We start from the raw sequence: 14,659 nt of genomic DNA on the forward strand, positions 1-14,659 counted from the left end.
TATTCAAAAGAATTAGAATCTAGAGAAAATTCAGTATCATCCCATCACTAGTATTTATCATAATACTGAGATTATATAACATTCATAGAATGGTTTGTAGAGAAAATATTAATATACACAGAGATAATTGATAAGAAAATTTAAACAAAATATAAACATTGGAGTCCCCTGTCACCCATATGTTCTTGTCACATAACTATGTGACCTACAATTTTAGCAAGATGAACAGTGCAACCTATAGCTCTGGAATATTAAGTGTGGGGAGTTGTATGGGAACATTTGTGTAAGAAACAAAGACTCCCAAATAAACTAAGATTCCCCTATTCCCACAGTGTTTTACCAGCAAATTTTATGACCAAAGAGGATCAAAGTTATATTTCATCACTTTTTGGCTAGCTCTGTTGAACATCTATCGTGTAATATCTTCAGGATGCTCTGCTAGACAAACACAGCACTCTAGTGGCACCTATATATAATAGATTTGCCATTCTTCAGTATCAACAATATTCAGTGTTTTTATAGCAACTGTATTTTTCTTTCTTCATAGAACTGAAAAATTGACTACAAAAAAATTCATTTCTATAGGTTGCCATGTCCATCTTCAAGTAGCACAAATTTCTTTTTTTTTATAGTTCAATAATATTGATTTTATGGACAATTTATAAAAATGAATTATTTTTCAGGAAGCCAAAAGAATGGCAGAGAAGAAGAAACTAATGATGAAAGAAGAGGAAAGTGAAGATGAAGATATGAGTGAAGAGGAAAGTGATGACGATGGTAACTATTTTTCAAATATTACATGATAATCTGTCCTTCAGTTTAGATCAGCTGTTCCCAACCTTTTTTTTACCGGGGACCACTTTGATTTCATTGTTGTTCAGCAGGGACCACAAGGTTTAAGAAAAATAAACTGTATTAATCTAAAGATAAACTTTAACCAAAACTTTTAACATAAGTAATTGTTAAACTCAAGAGTAACATGCTTTAACAGTACTATTAGAATAGAAAACATATTTTTAGTAAAAATGAAATTCAGTTTGTATTAATGTGGGAATAATAATTTAAAATGAATAAAAGTTTTAAATCTTTCGCGGACCATATTTTAGCTCTTGCGGACCACTGGTTGGGAACCGCTGGTTTAGATAGATTAAAGTGTATTACACTGTTTGACATTTTCTGTAAAATGTTATCATTCTTGATTGACACTTGGTAACAGTATCAATTCCACATTTTAACAAAGAATATAACCCTTTTGCCACTGCAAAATGCCACAATGCTAATGTCACTAACTCAAAAGTATTATAGACTAGCAGGTAGGCCCAGCGTTGCCTGGGCAAAAGTAACGACAGCAAAGATTAAGAATATTATGTTATAGTCATGAAAGAAAAAGAGTAATTTCATCAACAAACTAAGTATTTCTAAAGAAAGGAAGAAAGGTTGAATTTGAAAATCGAATGTTCTAATATTGTTTGATTTTCACAACGTGTTCCGATTATATCGTTCGATTTTCATCGAATGTTCTAAAGAAGAAAGGTCGAGAAAAATCGAACTAATCTGTTTAAATTTGAAAATCGAATATGTTTTAACATATTACTCTCTCTCTCTCTCTTTTTTTTTTTTCCCTCCTCCAGCGCCTGTAAATCTTGCACGTTGCTTTTTCTTGTTCTGTATTGTTACTTAACACTTTGGTACTTAAATTTGGTATCCTGTGTACCAAATTTCAACTTTCAACTCCTAACCATTTTAGCGAAAATTAAGATTATTACGTTATAGTTATTACCTTACCCGTTTTCACAGAATGCAAGAATTGGGTCCCCCTGTTTCCAGACTAATTACAGAATTTTTAGATAGGTCTAAAAATTTGTTCGATTTCCCGCAAAAATGAAAAAAAACTGCATCTGCATCTTGCATGTCACTTTCTCTTAACACTTCCATTGTTACTTAACACTTTCATTGTTGATGGAAGTGTTAAGACTTAATCCTGTCCCTCTCCTCCGTGGGGAGGAATTTTGAAAAATCCCTTCTTAGTGTGCATTCTCGTGACGTATCCTAATAACTGTGTACCAAATTTTAACTGTCAACTCCTAATTGTTTGGGCTCTGCTCTGATTTTTATTATCATCAACTCGTCTCGATTATATACAGTAGAGAGTCGTTAATCCGAATCAATTGGGGACTGGGGTTGTTCGGATTAGTGATTTGTTCGGATAACCGATTATGTACAAAAAATATATTAACCTGTCCGATGTTCAAATTTCTCTCTGTTGCATGTCACTTTGCATTGAATTTTCGTCGATTTTAAGCCTAATGAAAATTTTTATAATAATAATCGAGGCTATTGTATCGTTAAAAATTATTTCTTTAGTTTGTACAAACAAAATAAATATATTGAAGAATATAAAAACATGAAAATTATACTTTAGAAGTTAATCTAGTATCAAAAACGTTTGATTCAGCACAACACAGTCCGACTGAAAATCGTTCAGATTACCGGGGTTCGGAATAACAACTCTCTACTGTATATAGATACTGAATAGTGAATTTTTTTTTAAAATTAAAATTTAAGTACATATATGAAATTGCACATATAATACCTTTACGAAAATTCTATTTAGACTAGCATTATTGCTATGCCATGAAACTCATCATTTTTGGTAACCCATTTATTTCTCAGTCCATATTAAGTCAAGTTTGCAGGACTACTTTGATTAAACAATTTGCTAGTAAAAACTTGAGAGCTGTTAAGGAAGTCAGAACCAGTTTATGGGGTACATTAAAATTTGTAATTTATTTGAAGAGTTTAAAAACAAAGTAATACAATCTGCTACAAATAAAAATTTAATCATTATCATCCCCATTAAACAAGAATTTGATCTTTTAATAATGCGTTCGAACTCGGTTATAATGAGCAAAACACCACAATTTGAATTTATGCATATTTCCATACATTTTCTCACAGTTATGCAAACATTCTTAATTGTTCAAGTAGTAGGAAATGTGATACCAAATTCTTGGAATAGATAAAACTGAAAGGATTACTTGTTGTTTGACCACTGGATAATTAGATATTATGACCTGCATTAATCACAGGCCTGTTTATCACTCAACTTTCTTTTTGGTGACCGTCTCTTCCTCTCTTCACTAGTTTCCATCCTACTTTACCAATTTACCTACCATATTTTACGGACTATAAGACGCATCTTCATTTTTAAGCAATTTTTTAAAAAAATACCTATAAGACGCACTTGAATTTTGGAGGCAGTTTTTCGAAGAAAAAAGTGCGTCTTATAATCCGTAAAATACGGTAATGATCACTACGATTGTAAAATCGCCGTATACTGTAGTTAGAAACAAACTCCAAGAAAGATGTCTATGAAGGGGGAAAATGTCTCTCAGTTCATGAAAAAGTAGAAATTATTTGCAAGTTAAAACGTGGTACTTAAAAAATGTCTTAGTGTGTAGAAAGGTTTCTTTGTCGTCATCGACATTATCGACATTGTCGAAAAATAAAGCAATCGTCAATTTAAGATTTGCAGATGAAAAGACACTGAAATCGAACATATTATTAATTAGTATTATCTTTAATTACAAAAAATAAATTGTTTAATATTAATTATATTGTAGTTTATATAACTGTTAACAAAAATACAGCATAATGTAATTACCTATTTTTTAATTAACTTATTAAGAATTAAAAATTAAAAAATAGATTTCACCAATTATCAGTAACATAGCTACAAATTTTTCCACTTGCAAGGCACATCCTATGCATTTGCACCTGAGGGTAGCTGCCCATTGCCCCTAGTTATATCACTGCTCTTCACAGATCAGATGTAACAAGTAATAGTTATGAATAAATCTTGCTGGTCCCCTATTGCTTGTTTTAACTGAATTTGACTGTATAAATTCTGGAGTAATGTATGACAGAAGGATATTGTAAGTTTCTGTTAGTTTTTATACTTATAAGGATCCTAAACTCTGCATTAATATGAAATTAATAAAGCATTATTTTTATTATTATGGACTATGCCTGTTGTTATTTAAAATATGGAATTATTATATAATAAGATATGTTATCAGTTTTTATTTTTATACAAGTAATCTTAATTAAAAATTTTGCTTTTTTTTAAATAGATGATATGAGTGACATTGAAGTAGGAAGTGACGAAAGTAATATTTTGTATTCTTTAATTTTACTGGATGCTTTTATTTTATTTTATTAAAGTAAATAAATGAAATTTATTAATAGGTGATGAAAGTGAAGAGGAAGAAGAAAGTGATGAAGATGATGATGACAGTTTAGATGAAGAGGAGGATACAAAAAAGCCAAGTAAAAGCAGAGATTTAGGACAGTCATTTGCAGATAAGAGCATGAATAGCAAAACTCCAGTTAAACCTTCAAACAAAACTCCAGCTAAATCTCCTAACAAATTAACTGTTCAACAGAATTCACAGAAAAAGCAGATTGAAAATAAAACATCCAAGACACCTAAACAACAAATGTTTTTCAATCTAAATTGGAATTTTCTCCCTCGCCTAAAAAAAAGTAATGATAATTTAAAAACGCCTGCTTCAATGAAACAATCAAAGGCTGCTGGTTCAGCAAAGAGAAAAGCTATAGAAATGGAAGAGGACGATGATGATGACGACGACGACGATGAAGGATGACGACGATGACGACGACGAGGAGGAAGAAGAGGATGATGATGAAGAGGAGGAGGAAGATGATGATGAAGATGAAAAAGAAGCACCAAAACTTGTAAAAGCTGTAGAACCACCAGCAAAAAAGGCAAAAAATGATGGTGAGTGTTAAAATTAAATTGATAGGACTATAGCATATAATAAAACAATTAGTTGTAAACACAATGTTTTAAGAATCAGACATTCAAGGTTAAATCCTCTTTTTTTTTTTTACACTATCTCATCTCCTTAACTCTCTAAATTAATTCATTAAGTTTGAATTGATTTGGAGACTGTTCTTTATTTTAATTTTGTAAATGATGATCTGAAAATGAGAAACACTTCAACATGTAATTTGTACTATTCCTGACAAATTTTCCTGTCTAGCAAATTGATTCACCAGTCCAATGCATTGAAAATTTTTGCTTTCCACCATTCTTTAGTGTGGACAAATTTCCCTAAGGGAATAAAAAAAAGAGCACTTTCCGGTTTCTCATTCATTTCACTATTTGCTGTCAATATTTTAAGCAATAAGAATCTGCAGATTACGGTATTATGACACATTGTTGTCATATTTTTATTGAGATTCTAACCTCTATAAAAATGTAAACATAGAGTATGAATATGATAGCCCAATGTAATCTGGCAATCATTTGGCATTAATCTAAAACTTCGGTTAACGGATGTTTACATTTAAAAGAAAATGTTTAGAATGATTACTTTGTTCTATCAGAATAGTGATTCCACTACTGTTACATTAAAGCATTGAAGAAACATTTGTTGAACATTAAACTAGAAGGGGGTTGAAAGAGCAACTGATAAAGGATGTGGCAACAACTTTGGTTGAGAGTATCAAATGTGCATGGAACCAGTAGTGTTTGCCATATTACAAGATGTTAGTGAGATTATCTTCAACAATTCACAAAATTGTGTAAAATATACACTTGCAGAACTCTTACAAAAACATAATGTTTGATGTTCAACAACTTTGGCCTTCTGATTCAAATGCCAGGAGAATATTTGCATTGCTGTTCTTCACTCGGACTGAGGTAGGGATGGTTGACCATGGAACATTATTTGGATGGATGATTCATTTTCATCTGCATAGTGCTGTCAATATCTGCAATTGCATAATATAGGTTAGGGAAAATTCTTGTGAAACTGATGAAAAGCTACAGGTTTTTCCAAAGATGACTAGTATGGTTTTATTTGTATGTTCATCCTTGAAACTTTTTCAAGAATTTGGACATAGAGGCATAGACATATTTGCTAGATTTGACATATACAATCCTGTAAAAAAAGCTGTATATGATCACAGGTTAATGAAATGTTGAAATATGTAGTTTTTTGATTATAATAATAATTTAAATGAATAATTTTAAACAGTAACGACATCATTTCTTATGTAAATATAATTGCTAATATTTTGTAATAAATGATACCATAAATATTACTAATTAAACTAACAATATTGAATTTAAATATTGCCAAGACCATATAAATTTATCAATGAAATATTACAAAAATTAAATTTTAGATAATTTGCATATTACTTTTGAACCTTTAAGAATTTGTACATATAAATAAGAATTTTTAATTTTAAAATTTTTTACATTTATTTTTATTTCAGTACCTTCAATTGATTTAAAAGCATCCGAAGAACAGAGGAGAAGTAAGTAATATTAAAATAATATTTCTAAAGTTACTAATGCTACTAATGCTTGCACAATAAGCTGTTGTTTACTGACATAAAGACTTACATAATTTATCATAATTATTACAAAATTGTGCCATTATTCTCTGTTTATCATTCATACTGGCTGACCCCATTGCATGTCAATTTTGTCTAATGCATGAAAATACGATTGACCATTAACCAATTAAAAACAATACAGTTGCAATACTGGAATGCCATATATATGTAATTAGGTTTAAAAAGTAACCATTACATGCTTAATATTTATTATAATACTAGCAGATGAGCCCGATGTTGCTTGGACAAAAAGTAATGATAGCAAAGATTAAGATTATTAGATTATAGCCGATCTTATCCGTTTTCACGAGTGCAAGAATTAGGTCCCCTCTTCCGAGACTAATTAGAAAATTTTTAGATATCTGCTTACCACACTGCATTATGTTATATGTCTTTATTAAAACATTACAAAAAGCAAAGAAAGGAGAAAATCAAAAATTAATCTACATGCAAAATTATGAAAATAAAAATTGGATATAAATCTGAGTCTGTTTTTATAAAACTATTTTTAACTAAGCTGGTTTATATAAAAAACATTATGCATGGCTATGTCATTAAACTTAAAAATAAAAGTTTCTGTAAAAATATTTTTATTGTATTTATGTACAAATACATGAAATTAGTTGCTTTATTCATGGCATGACACACCAAAGCTAATTTAAATATAATTTACTTTTCGTTTAATAGAAGATCGAGATATTCGCTCTCTGTTTATTCGAGGTTTTCCAGATGATACCACCGAAGAAGAGATAAAAGCTTTATCGTCTGATATTATTTCTGTACGTCTCCCAGCAAATAAGAAAAGAAAACGTCCTGGTATGCAAGGAGGGTAAGTTGAAATCTTGTGGGTGCAGCAGTTGTGCACTTTTTGACTTTATTTCTTTAACTCTCTTGTACTTAAAGGATTAAAAAAGAAAGATTTTATTTCATATTGAATGCTGTCTTTTCAAGTTGAATATTATTATTTTCTGGGCACCAATGTAATTTCATTTTTATAATTAAAAATGTATACAAGTAATCTAAATTAGGTAATCTTTGGTTAATGGGACACCAGTCATTTTTACTACTATTTTTAGCTAAATATATATTTTATTTCCTAATTCATACATATTTAAAATTATAATGAACAATTTACAAAGGAATAAACTTACTGCAATTATTTTTATGTTCTGAGTATGACATCCAGTTTCAGGGTCTAAAAAGTTTATGCTTGTGGTTTACTTGCAAATGTTCATATCCTGCTTTTTCTAACTCGTGTTTTTGGTACACTTTCCAACAGTCTGAAAATATCATACTACCTTCTTTTGCATTATTTTGTATTGCATCAGTCGATGTTTTAGCAGAATGGTCTCACACAGTGACTAAAAAGCATCTTTTGATTCATGGCAAATTCCACCAAATACCCACTACTGTGGAAGAACACATCTGACATTGTTTTCTACGTGTATATCAACTTTCATACGCTTGAATGACTTTGCACCATCTAATTTTACAATGGTTCAAGATATTAAAAAATTGGTACAAACATAATGCATATAATCATTCCAAACAATCGTGCTGGGATTATTTCCTAACTCATCATATAAGATTCCAATTTCTAAGAAATGTAAGTTGACAATTGCCATATTCTAAAATCCATTTTAAATCAAAGAATAACAAACTGACTAAAAGGAATAATTGTGGCATATTTTTAAAAAATTACTGTGTCTAACTTCGAGACACATTGCTCCTACCAAGAAATGTGATTTACATAACCACATGATGTTGAATGATGCAACTATGAGATGCGGTACTATGCAAAGTAGGTTGAAAATAAATATTAAAAAAATGTAATTTTAACTTTTAATATTATTCTAATACATCTAACTTCAAATTTATAACCAAATAACATAATATACAACTAGAAATTGAAATTTAATTTGCAATTATCTCAATGCAAAAATATGCTAGTCATTTTTGATATCAAACTTGTATTAACAATCATAGTTTAGTTTCCTAATCAACTTTTATACAGACTTAAAGAAAATGGTAAATATGCATTCTAATTAACTTTACATACAATTTAATCTAAAATAAAGCAATTATTAAGATGTAAACACGAATTGGATTTCATTGATTGACTGGTGTTTCGTTAACTGAAGAGTATTCTAAATTAATATATTCCTTCTAATTACAAGTTTAATACAAGATGGCAACTTAACTGTGTAGCTATAGTCCAAATTATATAACATTTTAAAAATTAATTAGCCAAAATTTAGTCCAGTAATAAATCTGGCTTGATTCTTTGATAGGTATAACTAATAAGAAGTTAGATTCAATTCTTATTTATGAAATTAGATACATATTCCTCTCCAGAACTGTGTAAAAACTTGCATAAAAATCATTTTATAGATAAAGCTTTACTAATTTCATTCATTTTTTTTATTAATGAGAAATACATTAAAAAATTTTTCTCATTTTATTATTACAGATATGCTTTTGTAGAATTTAAGAGTGAGAAAATAGCCGAAGATAATTTTTCAGTTCTTGAAAAAAAGAAAATCAAAGGGAAAGAATTGTTTGTTGATTTTGTGGGTACCAAAAGCAAAAACAAAGCATTTGTAGACAGAACGAAGGAGAGAGATCAACGAAATATAAACAAACAGAAATTATTTGTTAGCAATATTCCTAATGAAGCCACCATGGAAGATTTGGGGAAAGCATTCCCGGCAGCAGTGAATGTATATCTTAATTCGGGTGCGAATAAGTAAGTTAATGCCTTTGACATTTCATATATTAATTTGTAATGGAACAAAATGTTTTGTTTTTTTGCATAATGAAAACTTACATTTTATTGTGAAATTCAAAGCAGAAACTATGATTTGTATGTCTTTATTCTGTTTTCATTTAATTTTTCTCTTATTTCATCCATATTGGTCAATCCTACTGTGGATCAGGCCATCCATAATGGGCATAATTCTGGTTGGCTGTTTAATCTAAATTCTCTTGTATTGTAGTAATTAATCATTGAATCAACAATTTTGGTAAAAAGTTTTATTTAAGGACATAAGTCAAGTTACATAACTTTTTTATTTGTGCTGTTTTACCGAATGTTATCAGAAAATAATTCAAACAAAACATTTTCCAAGAGTGAACATTTAGATATTAATAATCGGATAATAAGTTCGGAAATAATTGGATTAAAAATAAAACATTTTCAATTGAACTTTGATATAATTCTGATCTGAGCTTTAGAAAACAAATTATTTTTTTATTTAAAATTATTACTTTAAACTGTAGTTTCAAACTGATTATTAAGATTACTGTAAAAGGTTTGAGTACACAAAATAAATTTACAAATGTTATTCATATATTGCCACAAAGTTGAATGATTTGAAAACAGAGAAATAAGTATATTGTAATTCTTAGATTTTGTCCTGATGTTTACCATACTAAGATTTTGATTAAGTAGCTGACAGTATTGTTTGATTTGCTATTAATAACTTATAATGATAAGACTTTTTCTTAGGCTTTATTGCCTTTAGTTTTACATAAAAATTAATTTAGGTTTTGGCTTTCACTATTAAAGTATTGTTTGAACATTTTGTAATGTCTTGTGTCATGCTCTAGAGCAGTGTTTCTCAATCTCTAATGAATCGTCGCCCCCTTCACTTCGAAAAAAATTTTGTTGGGTTTATTAGTTTATTTGATAATTATACACTTTGTAAAAAATTCAACATTTATTTACTCAGAGTACATATTAGATTTTAATATAATTAACAAAATTAAAAAAAAACATAAGTGTTAACAAATTTAACAAATATAATAAAATATAACACTTTTTATTGAATATAAAATGTTTAAGTGTACAGAAAAATTATTGTTAGTGCGAACCTTGAGGCTGATGAAGTTGAGCCAATTTGTTTATCTTTGGTTCGAAATTTGTCAAAAGTAATGCAAATCACCTTTCTGTGTTAATTGTAACCAATTTCTTTGTTTGGACGGTACAAAATGGTTAAAAGTGGAAGGAAGAAGGATTATAGGAATGCTATTTATTTAATTATTGTACAATATAATGAATAAAATATCTAATTATTCTTAATATAATGTTTTACTATATCGCACCCAGAAAGTTGTTTTTCGCCCACAAAATATAAATTGTTACTAATCACCCCCAACACGGAAAAATCACCCACCTGGGGCGATATTGCCCCCATTGAGAAACACTGCTCTAGTGCAATAGATGCAAATTCTTTTTGTAAAATATGTGCTTATAAAGATGGACATCTGTCTGTTCAATATAAGTATATGGGATGGTTAAATGTGAAGTTTACTTGTGAAAAGTGCCTTCCAGTGGCTGAGTAGATAAAACTATTCTGAAACTGAACATTATTAATTTGTTGTGGATTCACACTTCACCAAAAGAGCCTTGCAGAGTTTTTTGGGTTTTCTTCACATGTCTATTACCTAGATAGGGGCCAGATTTCTGGAGAAAGTCCTCCTGAGAGGCATTCCTCTTGGTAGATTGTCTGTGTTACATTGTTATATCCTTCCAAACCAAACAAGAGAAGAGTAGTTTTCACTGCTGCTTAAATGTTTGAAAAGTTTCCTGTATAACAATAATGTTCAATATTTGTTTCTCATGATGTGTGTGACAGGAGCAGTAACAGACACAGCATTGTTGTCTGTTCCTCCAATTTACCACTTGATTTTCCATTTTTTATTTCAAAGTCTGAATCAGTGTTTCCCATTAGAAATAATAGAAAGTGATTAATCCTTTCCCTGACCCTAAACAATACCTGTTTCAATAAGCTTAAAACAGCAAATACAGATAATTTTAGGTGAAAATAATAAATTCCCCTGAATAATAAAACATGAAAACAATAAATAAAATAGATAAATACTGTATAATAAAATGGAAATTATATTTATTGGCTCCACACAGTTAACCTTGGCATATTAAATGTTTGTTGATGCTAGATCTTTTACGTACTGCTTTTATGCTTCACAATAAGTTTAGTTTTTACCCCAATCATTGATATTACAACCTTTCTCTTAGGCTTTGTTACTTCCACACACCTTTTGTATACCATGATTAATAGGTAGAGTTTATGATTTATGTATATAAACACAATGCAAGAAGAGATGCTTTTGCGGAAAGAACGAGCTTCAGAGTGCACAACAGATGGGATTTATGCAGCGAGTGTAGTTTTTCACTGCATGTGCACTTCAATTATGGAAACATTGTTCAAATTTAGTGTTTGAACTCTGGAATGTTCAAAGTTAGAATTGTTTGAATTATGAAGGCTGTGTCTTAAGAGTTTTAGTAGTACAGTAGAGCATCGATTATCCGACTCAATTGGGGACTGGGATTGGTTGGACAACTGAAAAAATGGATAACTGAAAAGTATGAAAAAATACATTATTAGTATAGTATATTAGTATATCCCATGTAATTAGTATATTAGTATATCGCTATTAACTTACTTTGCATTGAATTTTTATCGATGTTAAGCCTAACAAAATTATTTTTTAAATAATAATCGTCGTTATTGTATCGTTAAAAATTATTTCTTTATTTTGCACAAAATAAATACAAAATAAAGAAAAATAGAAAATTAAGCCTGGCTTAAATACTGTCCTCCCTTTCATGGCGAGCCAGTGTTGCCAACTAAAACATGCAAAAATTTAACAAAAATAATAATAAAGTAGCCAAGACATAGCCAAATATTGTAGCGCCACATTACTAATGGACATTTGAATTTGCCGACTAGAACGTGGTCCGTTAACCGATGTGACGGTTGATCGGGGGTCGGATAATCGATGCTCTACTGTATTATGATTGTAAGGATGACTTTAACAAAGTTTATAATACCTATTCTCTTTAAGTTAACTGTACGTTAAGTTTGTGTTCACTTGGATTTCTTTTGAGTTTTAGTGTAAAGATCTTTAAACTAAATAGTCCCTTTTTGTTTTTCCTTTTTACCAGGACTGCTCAGATTTCATTTGACAGTGAAGAAGCTGCAGCTGAAGCTTTTAAAAAGAATTCCTCCTTGAAAATAAAAGGGACTCCCGTTGTTGTGTTATATGCATTAATCAATAAGCATCGTAATAAGGGAAAAGGCGGAAGAGGTCAAGGTTCTCCAAGAAGACCGTTTCACCGAGGACAAGGTAAGAGAGGAATTGTGATTTGTTAAATCGTTTTTAGCAAAAGTTATTGCTTTGAACGTTTATATAACTTGACATTTATGTTCACGTTTTAGGATTTAGGAAGTCTTTTAACGAGCAGAGGAAGCCAACAAAACACAGTTTTGGCGATGAAGACGACGACGAATAAGTCTTTCATCTTTCATTAATGTCATTACTGCATTTTGTCTATTCTGTATGTGTAGTTGTTTATATGTGACGACACATTCATAAACTCTGAAATTATTGTAACATTTAAATAAAAATCTTTTTATCAAACATTAGTAATTTTTTAAAATTTAAATTACACAACTTAATACAATATATGGGGTTCCTACCTACCTGGAAAGTAAAGTAATTTCATTAAAACATGTAGCTTTATAGTTGTTGATTAATAACAATAAATACTTTTTATTTAATAAAACATGTTTTTAAATTTTAATAATTCAGTGATATAAAAAATATGTAACTGTTAATTAGAAAAAATAACTAATTAATAAGTTAGAGAAGGAATAGTGTGAGAATCCAGACTTCAACATAAACAATTTAACATTGTAATATCAACTTTGTCAACTATCTGTCAACTTTCACACCTGGGAGTATATTTTTTGGATACATCATTTTAATTTTCTCTATGGATACATCATCATCCTCATCTAAGGCCACATTATCTATTGTTGACACCTGGAATAAGAACTTTCTTCCTTCTGGCCAAGCATCAGATCTCCATCCTCTATAAGGTATTTATCCCCATTCAAATCTTGTGAACTCTCTTTTGCAAAAAGCGACTGCATCTATACCTAGTTTAGTTCGTTATATTATAATTCGTTAACAAAAATGTATACTGTGTATTCTCCTTTTACAAATAAATGGTTATTTAGTTGTTAACTTAGTGTCCAAGTCAGTCACTTCCAACTCAGTCTCCATCCAGAACCCGATCACTCACGTGACCTACTTTTAAAAATAAACCAACTCACTCGCGGCTTCCGTGTCAAAAGAGACATGGTGGTCGGTCCTGACAAGGCATCAGAGGTGCCGACCCTTTGGTCACAATAGTGTTTATGTGTATTGTAAGTCAAATACTGTTTTATAACTATTCCACAATTTAAAATTCATTAAATTTTTATATTGGCTAAAAAACCTTTATGAAATTGTTTGCAAAGCAGAAAAATCAATTTATTTTACACTAATAATAATTTTTGCTTTTGATATTAAATTATGGACTAGAGGAAAAAATGAGAGATTAAATCATTTGAATTTGTATCGGATTACATTTGTGTAAAATATATTAGATATTTGAACCCTAATTCTGCAATAAAGTTATACTGTAATGGGTGGTGGTCATGAATACTTTGAATCTGTTTTTAAGAATTAAGCTCCCATTTCAGACAAGATGAGAGTTTTGATGGAAATGTAAAGAAAGTACTAGTTTATTTCTGGTAAATGATAATATATGCCCATAGAATTGTCTTTCGATGTCATATGAGTTGACGACGACAAATTTGTATAGGAAATTATGTGCACTTGTGTCCAAAAAATAAAGCATAATTGCCCAATCCATAAAAAGAAGTCCCAGTACAAGATACAGAATGATTATTTTATTAGATTACAATCTGGAGAGAAGGAACCTAATACATTTGCATGAACATGGAAAGAAATAGTTTGGAGGTGATGGTATTATGATCTGGGATAGCATTATGCTTAATGGCTGAACTCAGCTGTTTTGCAAGAGATACTTTTATTGCAGGAAGGCAAAGAAGACAAGGTTGTGGAACTCAAATTTTACAAGGTATGGGTTCAGATTTCATTTTTATGGATGACTGCCTAGGAGGAGGATGAGGACTACATCTGCCAATGACTCTACTGAAGATATTCATCGCATGCAATGATCTCTGGACCTAAGTTCTACAGAATGTGAGATGCTCTAAGGAGATGAGTTGCATTCTATAGCCTCTACCAAGAGCTTCAAAATGGTCTTGTTAAAAGAGCTGATAAACAATATTATAACCACATGAGCAACTGCTGTGCCGTGTGCATACTTGCAGGAGGCAGTCATATGCCA

The 14,659-nt window shown here is 30.2% G+C and overlaps 1 protein-coding gene and 1 long non-coding RNA gene across 2 annotated transcripts; both read left to right on the plus strand.

Annotated features, from left to right (window-relative positions):
* The first annotated feature begins 730 nt into the window (after positions 1-730).
* Positions 731-4,174, plus strand: LOC136984913 (uncharacterized). The gene is made up of 2 exons (XR_010882262.1): positions 731-777; positions 4,134-4,174. It is a non-coding gene; the product is annotated as an uncharacterized lncRNA (long non-coding RNA).
* Positions 4,175-4,640: 466 nt separating this feature from the next.
* LOC136984912 (nucleolin-like) lies at positions 4,641-12,876 on the plus strand. Its single transcript, XM_067282051.1, has 6 exons — positions 4,641-4,801; positions 6,310-6,351; positions 7,120-7,261; positions 8,903-9,178; positions 12,401-12,582; positions 12,675-12,876. Exons 1-6 carry the CDS (start codon positions 4,642-4,644, stop codon positions 12,746-12,748), a joined length of 876 nt encoding a protein of 291 aa, XP_067138152.1. The 5' UTR covers position 4,641; the 3' UTR covers positions 12,749-12,876.
* The last annotated feature ends 1,783 nt before the right edge of the window (positions 12,877-14,659 follow it).

The sequence above is a fragment of the Centruroides vittatus genome, unplaced genomic scaffold (genome assembly GCF_030686945.1).
Source record: "Centruroides vittatus isolate TY-2023 unplaced genomic scaffold, ASM3068694v2 contig_941, whole genome shotgun sequence".
Taxonomy (NCBI): domain Eukaryota; kingdom Metazoa; phylum Arthropoda; class Arachnida; order Scorpiones; family Buthidae; genus Centruroides; species Centruroides vittatus.

Bases quoted from the DNA above. Each gene is read 5' to 3' on its own strand.
- LOC136984912 (XM_067282051.1), top strand. From the start codon at position 4,642: ATGACGACGACGACGATGAAGGATGACGACGATGACGACGACGAGGAG. The intron at 7,262-8,902 runs GTAAGTTGAAAT...TTATTATTACAG, and splicing joins CGTCCTGGTATGCAAGGAGG to ATATGCTTTTGTAGAATTTA. The intron at 9,179-12,400 runs GTAAGTTAATGC...CCTTTTTACCAG, and splicing joins CTTAATTCGGGTGCGAATAA to GACTGCTCAGATTTCATTTG.